Consider the following 11,406-nt stretch of genomic DNA (forward strand, 5'->3'; position numbering starts at 1 on the left):
GAAGGTTGAAGAGTTGAACCTCCATATACTATGTCTTAATTAGTTAGGCATCCCCATACTAGCTATCATCTTTTTTCCACAAAAATTCCAATACTTTCTCTTTTAGTTGACTAAGGAGAATTAATTGTGCTCAACGTTGCAAGGATGTAAAGATATCGAAGGCTTGTGAATTTGCGATCGGATAAACTAGAGGTAATCTTATAAGAAAACTAATCACAATTTGTAGGTTATTTTCATGAATAAAATACAATCAGGTGAGTCTTCTCATGAAATCTGAATAGAGTTCAAACTGAAAAACTCATCGAGCTGCTAAACACATGTACTATTTGTTACGCTCATACTAGAAAGACATGTGCTTATTCTATTTATACCCAATTTTCAAATAAATTAATTATTGTCATTGGACATTAAGAATATATTGTCAGAAAAAAAAAATGAATAGACAAAATTCGTTTTTTGGGAGAAACTCTAGATAGTATCAAAAGTTCGGGAAAAACTCATAAAATCTCGAAAGTTTTAGGAAAAAACTCTAAAAGTTCAAAAATTCATGTAGTTTCTTAATATATTAAAATTTTATTAATTAGGAATGTCAATTAAGCCCTAAATCCGTGGATTAGCCCGACAACTTTATAGGGTTAGAGTTGCAAAATTTATAACCCGAAAATATCACATCCGAAAAAACCTAAACCGGATAGTCTGCGATCTGATAGGGTTGAACAAAAATTAAACCGATTGGGTTGTCCCAAAATGAGATAATTCTCGTTATTTAATTTTCAAATTTCATTACATTTTTCAAAATTTTGAAAGTTCGTCCAATAATTCTTTTTCAAATGCACTTAAAAAACTTTTGATTCACTATTTGAAAGTAATACTCGTTATTTAAGAATGATAATTAGTTAAGAAATAAATGTATTTCCGTATCTCTATGACTATGAGGGCGTACATATTAGTTTCGAGTTGAAATAACACTTATTTGAATGTGTAATTATTTAATATACATCCATTCCTGACAAAAAAATGCCTCTAGTATATATAGAGGGATGGATTGAGAATTTTGTAAGAGTGAAAACATAAAATATAAGTATGTGGTGTGTTATTTGTCCAAGTACTCTCTCAAAAGTGGCTAATTAGAAAAGACCGTCACGTCAAAGAGTCGTTTGTGGAGAAATGTGAAGAAAGGTCATACGCTCACATTAGTTTCATTAATGGTGGGTATAAGCTGTAAATCATATGATGTATATGGGTAATAAATTGAGATGATTTTCTAAAAATGGAATGCATATATTTTTATAGGACAGACGAAAATGGAAATTGCACATATTTTTTTGGCACAGAGAGAGTATAACAAGGCGCAAAGTTATTCAAATCATATAGTAATACATATATATAGAATTGTAGGGTACCAATGACCATATTACATAAAGCAAAATGCTTGACTATTACACACGATACTTATACATAGATAAATATATGGATGATGATCGGATTAGGTTATTTATTTTGAAAGAGGTGGGTTTAGGGAACAGCACCACCACCGATGAGACCCTGGATGAGACAACTGAGACCCGAGAGGAGATCTTCGGGACAACCACCACCGACATCGACATCGGCGACAAGATCTGGAGAGGAACTAAGGCCAGTTAAATGACGGCTAGTAGCATCACTCATCACCACCAACATACACAAAATGCACAACCCTATCATAGTCTTCATTTTGTACATGTATTGCTGTAGTAGTATACTATATGATAAATGCATGTGGGTATTTATAGGGAGATTTCAGTGTTAAAATATTTCAACTTCCTATTAATGTAAATTAATATGAAGCTCCATATACTAATACTAGTGTAGGTTTTAAATAGTTAGGCATATTCCTACTAGCTAACATCTTTTTCAACTCAAATAATGCTATATTTAGTTTTGAAATGAATCTTACAAAAATCCAAATTTACTCTTTGAAATGTCGAAGGAGAACTAATTGTGATTAAAGTTGCAATATAAATTCGGATATTCAAGGCTTGCAAATCAGATAAAGCTGCAGATGGGTATTGCAAGAAAATTAATAATTTCAAAAGCTATGGTGATTACACCACTCACACATTTGCACAAACAACTATACTACGGAGTAATAAATTTTTAAATAATGTACAGATACATAAATAAAATTTTAAAATATATATTCAATTCAAGTTAAATTCACAATTTAGTTAACTCATTTTATGTACCAAACATCAAACAATACGTACATATTTATATTGATTACATCGGGTAAATTGAAGTATATATAATATTATAACTTCAAATTTAATTCTATAGAGTATCAATTGCAATACTATTTTAATTTTATTTCATTAAACGTATCCTTATGGGTATTAGTGCAACCTGAAATATGAGAGTTGACTCAAAGTAAATTTAGAAGGTTGAATATATAATATTCTAACTCGATAAAATTGCAACTCTGTTAGCCGAATATGTGGAGGTTGGCCTAGGGTCCAATAAATGGCCATGTATACAACTATTGCATATCTTTCCGCTTTATTTTAAACTTGATTCAACGCTACAATAATAATGTATTAATAACTGAATAACTAAATAAATAAGATAAAATAAGTTCTTCAATTTATATTTAATACTCTCTCCAATATGACATATATATTAATGCAAATTTTGTAAAGTAATTAAGAGATAAATAGAAAAAAAAATAGTTGAATCATATATTATTATAGTGGAGAACAAGACTCAATCATTAGAAATAGAAATTTATTCAAAATAGAAGGTAACTAATATTTGTGGATGGTCTAAAATAAGAAGAAAATCAAGATTTTTAGTTGCTGGCGATGATAGTTTAGATTAATATATATTATCATTGGAGTACTGTGTAGTAATAGATGCTATACTGATGGTAATATTTAATTGTGTTTAATTTTATTTACATTTTTTATCCAGATGTCCTACGGTTTATAAATAAGAGTACTTTTTTCATTTAATGAAATAGGAAGGTTGAAGATTTGAAGATCCATATACTAGGCATCCCCATATTAGCTATCATCTTTTATATACTAGGTCTTAATTAGTTAGATATCATCTCATTTTCTCTAAGAAAGTGGACGAAGTGGAAAGCAGACAGAGTGCTAGACTAATATGTCCACATGGAGTTTGCTTTATCCTTTTGCAGGAGGTGCACTGCCGATGTGAGTATGTTGGCATTCTAAGCCTCTTGTGCTTGTGCAAGATTAGGCTAAGACTTGTTTCTTTGTCTTCGCTGTCTTAGCTTGGTATGCGTAGTGCTCCAAGTGATTTTGGTTTGTTATTTTGTTTTCTTTATTCGGTAACTCTCTGCTCACCTCTCACTAAAGGTTTAAGCATTTTGGTGCATCTCTTGCATATATCAAAAAAGAATAAATATTGTGAGCTAATTAATATAGTACAAATTTTTGCATATGCAGAGGTGGCACTGTGAGATAATTAATACTACTACTATTATAGTAGTACTCTCTCTATCCCATAATAGATGGCATAGTTGAAGAATGACACGAGATTTTAGGAGATGTTGTTTTGTGTGTTAGATGAATAGAGAAAATAGTATATTTATATTAATGTGAGAGATAACTTTTTCCAAAAAAATGAAATTTGATATCTTTTACGTGACAAACTAAAAAGGAAATTGTGACATCTATAAGAGAGTACAATTTTTGAAGCTATGGTGATTCTTGTACAATACTTTACACACACCATAAACATACTTTACACGCCACAGAGGCTGCACACACAACATAGCACACGAACATAACATAGCACATACAACACACGACACTCACACATTCATATAAAATAATAATAGATAAATGAATCGAAAAATTCAAGAGTCACATTAAGAGGATTATAAATTCTAAAACATACTTTAAAATTATTTAGATGGTATATTTTTATTTTATTTTAATATGTCAACATACATCATAAGCTATTCTTATACGCTAAATTATTCAACAACTCAAGATTTAGCATTTAATGTCGTCTTTTTTTAAAAAAATATACTAACAATATTTAATCAGTGTTTAAGTTTAAATATATATTTCAAAATTCTCTTAGTAAAATGTCCTGTATGTTGAATAAATATGAGTACTCTTTGCATTTAATGAAATAGGAAGTTAAACACTTAAAGCTCCAAATACTAGGTCTTACTATTTAGTTAGGCATTCCCATATATTCCCACCCCTCTGTCTATGAAATGGTGTCAAAAGTTTAACTTTACATGAGTTTTAAGAAATGTGAAGAAAAGTGGTGGAAAAAGATAGTGAAATATAGGTCTCATATTTATATATTATTTTTATAATAAAATATGAGTGTAATGAGTTAGTTGAAAGTGAAGTCCATTTATAAACAATGAGAAAAAGCAAAGTGGAGAACATTTCGCGAACGGACCGAAATGACAAAATTAAACAACATTTCACGGACAGAGAGAGTAGTAACTACCATCATCTTTTTTCCACAAAAGGTCCAAATTTTACTCCTTCAGTTGGAGAAAGACAATTAATTGTGCTCAAGTTGCAAGGATGTCAAAGTATCTAAAGCTTGGAATTGAATATTTGCGAGTGAAATTCGAATACAATTCAAACTGAAAACTCATCAAACTGTTGAAACACGTATGTGTTACCATAATATATAGTACTAGAAATAAATGTACTTATTACTTATGCCAAATTTTCAAACAAACTACTAACAAAGTATTAGACATACATAATTCCATGGAAATATATGTTGTTGAACTTTTAGAGAAATTCTAGAGCATATCAAAAGTTCGGAAAAAATTATAAAATCTCAAAAATTTAAGGAAAAATCTTAAAATTTCTAAAGTTATTGTATTTTCAAACAAATTATCTTATTTTATTAAATATGACAATGTTTTAATATACTATAAGCAATTGAAATGAAAATAAGTCCCGAGTTTGTTAAAATTTTGTGAAAGGTATGAAAATATTTTAAAGCGTGCTCTTGATCAATGAAATACTCGAATTCGATTGAAGAAAAGCCCGTGTACTTGCTTGTTCGTATGCTCGATGAAAAAACTCGTAAACAGATGAATTTAAATATGTACATGAGAATGAGACTCCGTTACTGTCTACTCAAATTTCAGAAGCTTTCTTCAAATTGAGCCTTGCATAGCTCTTGAATAGCTATGCTCATTTGCAATCCTATACTAAAATTGATAGTGCAACATTAAAATGAAATTTACATAGTATCTCAAATGCGACCTCATTTTATAATGTTGAAATGTTATACCAGGAGAAATTGCAAGAAAATATACATATAAATAATAAAATTGTATCACCTCGAATATAAAATTGTAATTTTGCTCCTTTTTCTTTTATTTGAAGGATGAGAATAAGGAGGGCCCTCCAATCAAAAGGATGAGAATAAGCATATGAAAAATATCAATGTAGAAAGATTCAACGTATTCTACAATAAGATTTTGAATAAAAGAATAATTCAAGAATATATGTAACCTTTGCTATAAATATAAAGCAAGTGAGTGAAGTTCTCTAAAATATTTTTACAAAATACTAGTACACTACTTTATTGGAGTGAAAAGATAAAATATAAGCATACTACACTAATAAATTGGTGTACTAATTGTCAAGTATTCTGTGAAAAGTCGCTAATTCAGAAAGAAACGTGTTATGGAGAAATGTGAAGGGCTCACATTCGTATCATTTGCTAACACTGGAACAACTTTGATCCGATGTCGTTTTACCATATACTCCTCCAACCACCTCCGCCGCCTATCACCACCGCTCGCCGCCGTTGACTCCCGGTTTCAGGTGACTTCACCATCCTCTCCTGCCCATTTTCATTGTGTTATTATATGTGATGGTGGAAACTTTTTCCTTTTCACTGTATTGTTGTTCAATAGTCTTACAGTGTACTCACTTATTAATCTTCTCTTCCCCATTCGCGTGCTCTTGATCGCTGAATTGATTGGTATTGGTGTGAATTCATGAAGTCGAATTCGAACTTAGGAATTAGTGTTATTAGCTGCGACTTAACTTTCTTATGCATCGCGCAATTTTTTTATTTTTTATTTTGGTACACATATTAGATTCGAGATAAGAATTTTTAGGTGATTTCTGCTACAGTCATGATTTGATTATTTTGCCCAACTTATAAATTTTACTTAGTTTCTACTATGTTAGTAAGTGATTAGTTCTGTCTAGGGTTGTGATATCTGATAGCAATGCATAAACCTAAAGATATTTTTTACTTGGCCAAATGTATTATTCAGTTGGTTTTGCTTGTGAATTTGTGTTTTTATGAGTGTTTTCACTGCAATTAGAGTTAATTAGTGATCCATTTCTGGCCTTTGTTTCAACTTTCAGTGTCTGGTTGTGTGTGTGTATTCTGAGTTTGCCCAAGGTTGATCAAACATTGTAAAAAAATGTTTGTGTGATCATATTGTGGATCATGTCAAAAGGTGTAACTGTGTAAGGCCTTACATAGGTCGGTTGAATATGTTATTTGCTATTTAACCACGCTAGTCACACTGTGTAATCAATTCAGTGAGTCATGTGCAAACGTGTTTCATGTTAATTAACTTAATTTTGCTTGAATTAACCACTTATATGCACCATATACTTGAATCAAAAATAGAAAAATACTTTTGTATTATGAAAGATTTAGGATGAGAGAGAGAGAGAAAGTGTAGTTGCAATATATGTTTTTTTATTGAAAGCTGGTAGTCAAGGATGCGTTCATAACATCCTTGGGTGTAAATAGCTGCGCTGCTCTTTCTTATTTCTCAACTTTCTTCTTTTGAGGCTCGTAGTTAAACAATTTTTTCTGGAATCTTAGCAGTAGGGGATGAGCTCGGAATCTTCTGACTCAACTAATGTGCCAGATAAGTCTGTAGAAAAAAAAATGTCAACTGCTGTGGAATCTGATCCAAATAATTCTGAACGTGATGCACCATCGAAATTCTCAGCTTCTGGAATCTCCACTTGGGCAAAAAATCTGAAAATCCCCCAGCCGTTTACTGGTACACAGGAACCATCACCTTCTGGAAACTCTGGGAAGTTGACCTTTTCACGTTTTACTAGTGGTTTGGGATTGTCTCCCAAGTCTCCTCAATCAGAAGAAAGTTCTGGCGCTGCTTCACCAACTACATCCACGGGTTTATTTGGAACCATTACAAAAGGATTAGTCGACTCGTCCAAGAATGCAGTCAAGGCTGTGCAGGTCAAAGCCCGCCATGTTGTATCTCAAAATAAGCGAAGATACCAGGTGCTCTGCTGTTTTGGTTAGGTTTTCTGATATATGCTAGGCATTGGCAGAATATTTTTTGAGAAGTAGGCATTTGCAGATTTACTTGTTTTATTCTACCCTCATACCATTCTTTTTACATCTCCAGATATTTTGAAGGTGTAAGTGACTAAGTTCATAGTTCTGCTGTTTTGAATAACTTGCCTAGATTTTACGTTACAACATATATTTTCTTTTTACTGTTTTTGTATCTGGTTATATGTTGATAACCCAATAAATTGGCTTGTTGGTCTAATGTGTTTACTTGCTTTAGGATGGAGGATTTGATCTAGACATGACCTATATCACAGAGAATATAATTGCAATGGACTTCCCTGCTGGTGATATGAGCTCTGGTTTTTTTGGATATGTTGAGGTATAAAATCCATTTCATCTAAGATTTAGCTTCTAAGTTTTTGAAGGTTAGTGCTAATTTGAACTTATGATTGGTTAAGGGAATATATCGGAACCACATGGAGGAAGTAATTAAGTTCTTTGAAACTTACCATAAGGTAATAATTGTGTTCCAGTATCTGTTTATTCTTGTAGACATTGCACCTTGTCTTGTGTTCACCTCCTTTGCCTTGCACAATTTTCACTGATCATATGTAACGATATATTAATAGTTCAATTTTGATCTATTACAATCCCGCAGGACAAATACAAAGTGTACAACCTTTGTTCTGAAAGATTGTATGATGCGTCTTTATTTGAGGGAAAGGTGAGTGGTTTATTTCTTGGGTGTGTTATGCTAATCATTAGTCCATTGAGTTCTTATATTGTGAAATTTAGTATGTGCCATTATTTTCTTTTTATTGTCATTTACTCCTTTTGTTCTTGCAGGTCTTCTAAATCTTCTAGCATTTTCCATAGTTTGTCTAGCTTGATCTATTTATACCTCTTGAGTTTGCATCAGCTGGTCTGAAGTTATTGATTCGAATTTCAAAGTCTATCATACCAAAGTTGTACTATCTGTGGAATGTGTTGCTTTATACTCTTATTGCCATTGGTTGCATTAGGTTCATACAGCGTGTTTTTCATGCGACCATATGAAGGCTCAGTCATTGAAAATTTGCTTATATAAATAGATATCCATAGTGTAACTTCGGGGAATTAGTTATAAGCTTTAATCTAAGAAAGTGGTTGTGCCTGTGTACAGGATTTGCTAGCTTAAAATGCCATGTCCATCTGACAAAAAGACTAGAACAAGGACCCATTTGACCTTTTATTGAGTTTATCTGAGTGGATATTATAGTCAGACCTCACCTCACATGATCTTTCGGTAGGTTTAAGTCATATATTTAAGGTCCATGATGAGGTCTGGCCTGCAATGTACATAAATTTTTATCTGGTGTGCTTGTCAAAATTTTCAACACTTGATGTGGCTAATATTTAAGTCTGTGTTGGATAAGAAGCTATAAACTTGCTGTTTGTAGATTTGTTTAGCCAGGTTTTTGGGTTTTAAGAGATTTAAAAGTCTAAAATTGTCAGGTTTCGCCGTCTCGCTCATATGTTACTATGATGTTATTATTTGACCGTCTATCTAAAATGGTCTTACTTGGGTTATATTAAACGTGGAGTGAGTCTCCTGTTGGCATGAGAAATTAGATATCTTAAAATGTGCACTTTTCTGATTCATAATTTTCTCCCTTTCTCAACAGGTTGCTAGTTTTCCATTTGATGACCATAATTGCCCTCCTATTCAACTGATCATCGCATTTTGTCGAAGTGCATATTCATGGTTAAAGGAAGATATTGAAAATGTTGTGGTCGTGCATTGTAAAGCTGGGATGGCCAGGACAGGATTGATGATTTCTAGTCTTCTTCTGTATCTGAAGGTACAATTGATTAAACTTTTCTATCTGTTGGTAACTTGGCATACACATGTGCTATTTTCTAGAAAAATGATCTTTGCTTGCATTTTAATTACATTGTCATCCCTGCTTTCTAGTTCTTTCCCACAGCTGAAGAATCAATCAACTATTACAATCAGAAAAGGTGTATTGATGGCAAAGGGCTTGTTCTTCCGAGCCAGATCGTAAGTCTTGTCCTTCATTTTCTTTTCTGCTTACTGCTTCTGTTTCTTAGTTTCTATACATTTTGAGTATCTATACTGTTTCTTATAGAGATATGTCAAGTATTTTGAACGCATTCTGGCTTACTTCAATGGGGAAAACCAGCTGGGTCGTAGGTATGTACTATTTAGGATTTATACTCCTTGTCAACTTATAGTTTCTAGACCTTTTAAATCTGCATATGAAGTTTGATAGTGTTAGTTTCTGTCATTCTCTATAATGGACAAAGTTGGGTGATGAGACGAGGGATGTTAAAGTTTATATGCGGTAGCTATGCGTTGCATTTATATTCAATTGGCCCTGCAGATGTATGCTTAGAGGATTCCGGCTGCATAGATGCCCGTTCTGGATTAGGCCGTCCATTACAGTATCTGATCATAATGGTTACTTCTGACTTCTGTCTCTTGATCTGTCACTCTGCAGATGCAGACATTCTTATTTTCTTTTGAGCATTTGTGTCTTAATTTATGCCTTCTGTAGGTGTGCTCTTCTCAACCAAAAAGCACCCAAGAACCAAAGATTTATCGGTAAAGCTATCCTATTGCTAACTGTTTGTTAAGTGGAATACTATTTATTTTTCTAGAATTTTTCATCACTCTTATACTACATCGCGATTCTTTTCAAGCTTAACATATAAACTGCTTCAGTTTAAGGGAACTGAGATGTTGGTCATGCTTTGTCTTGTGCTGCTGTTTCCTTAATTGAAACTTTCACTTGAATACATATTTTATTGTGTCTTGTACCACCTGCTGATCTTGCAGTCTGAAGATTTTTGGTTTAGTGCACCTAAGAAAGGAATTATGGTGTTTGCCCTTCCTGGAGAACCTGGCTTAACAGAGTTGGCTGGTGATTTCAAGGTCCATTTTCATGATGGCCAAGGAGACTTCTATTGGTATTTCAAAGCTTCTGTGTGTGTGTGTGTGTGTGTGTGGCAGTATATTAATAATATGGCTTTTCTGCTGTCAGCTGGTTGAATACAACAATGATTGAAAACCGTAAAGTCTTAAACACAGGTGATCTCGATGGATTTGATAAGGTATGTTAAGTCCAGTTCCCATATTAGATGTATAGCTTAATCATCAAATTTGTTATTTCAATCAAATGAGATTGTTTTTAAAATTCTGCATTTTGCTTCCCATGTTCATCTCTCTTCTCTGGAGGTTTGGTTGACATGCTGTTTTCCCAAACTTCAAAAATGATGTAATAGACTGGTCATTACATAACTTGGCCATTTTGTACATGTACGCAGCGAAAATTGCCATCTCCAGGATTTCAAGTCGAAGTAGTTCTTGTGGATTATGATCCCGCTGCTGCTCCTGCAAAGCCTCCATCAGAGACTACTGAAAATTCTGGTGCCAATTCAGCGCCAAAACCAACCCCTGGTCCAGTCGAGGAACCCACAGCTGCTGCTGCGAAGAACTCAAAGAAAGATAAAGATGATGAGTTCTCCGACAGCGACTCTGAGGAATCCGCTCCCTCAAAATCCAGCCAAACTGGAGCCTCTTCCCTATCTGCTGGATCTGTGACTGCAAAAGATGCCCCAGCTCAGAGCAATGCCGATCCAAATGACATTGCAAATTTGACACGCAAGACTGAACAGGTCGCTTTAGGATCTTCAGCTGCTATGCCTGCTGAGACGGGGAAGGAAACTCCCTGCTCAGTCGGGGAGGTAAGCGAGTTCAAGGCGATGGCTGCTGATGCATCGATATTTACGTTTGGTGACGAGGATGACGAGGAAAGCGACTAAGGGGCAGTATGGAAGGCCTCTCTGTACATATACACCATGGCTGTGAATATTCGTCAAGTCAGAGGCATGTGGCTATACTGCATGCTATTCATTCAAATTCATTACAAGTTGGTGGTTTGAATATGAACTTTATCTGTTGTTGCCCAGGGAAATGTATCATTACATATTTTAACTTTTTACTTTTCACATATTTTCACTTGGAAACTTTTACAAATTTGCTTGGGATTTTAACTGTATTGATTCAAATTTAATTATTTCTTAATCGGATGCGGCGGACCTAGTATTTGACAA

General features: G+C 33.6%; 1 protein-coding gene across 2 annotated transcripts; it reads left to right on the forward strand.

Moving 5' to 3' along the window:
• The first annotated feature begins 5,652 nt into the window (after positions 1-5,652).
• LOC121759726 (phosphatidylinositol 3,4,5-trisphosphate 3-phosphatase and protein-tyrosine-phosphatase PTEN2A-like) lies at positions 5,653-11,406 on the forward strand. Of its 2 annotated transcripts, none has more exons than XM_042155409.1 (13): positions 5,653-5,819; positions 6,847-7,275; positions 7,568-7,669; positions 7,749-7,805; positions 7,949-8,014; positions 8,955-9,131; positions 9,245-9,331; positions 9,420-9,484; positions 9,675-9,751; positions 9,849-9,895; positions 10,130-10,260; positions 10,335-10,404; positions 10,618-11,406. In XM_042155409.1, exons 2-13 carry the CDS (start codon positions 6,856-6,858, stop codon positions 11,113-11,115), a joined length of 1,797 nt encoding a protein of 598 aa, XP_042011343.1. In that variant the 5' UTR covers positions 5,653-5,819; positions 6,847-6,855; the 3' UTR covers positions 11,116-11,406. The 2 variants fall into 2 exon arrangements, with proteins under 2 accessions (XP_042011343.1, XP_042011342.1); XM_042155408.1 differs by having other exon boundaries at positions 5,654-5,819; positions 6,850-7,275.

This window comes from Salvia splendens, chromosome 12, assembly GCF_004379255.2.
Source record: "Salvia splendens isolate huo1 chromosome 12, SspV2, whole genome shotgun sequence".
In the NCBI taxonomy this organism is placed as follows: Eukaryota; Viridiplantae; Streptophyta; class Magnoliopsida; order Lamiales; family Lamiaceae; genus Salvia; species Salvia splendens.

Coding starts and splice junctions, on each gene's coding strand:
- LOC121759726 (XM_042155409.1), top strand. CDS start 6,856: ATGAGCTCGGAATCTTCTGACTCAACTAATGTGCCAGATAAGTCTGTA. Junction 9,485..9,674: donor GAAAACCAGCTGGGTCGTAG/GTATGTACTATT, acceptor TTGGCCCTGCAG/ATGTATGCTTAGAGGATTCC. Junction 9,752..9,848: donor TACAGTATCTGATCATAATG/GTTACTTCTGAC, acceptor TGCCTTCTGTAG/GTGTGCTCTTCTCAACCAAA.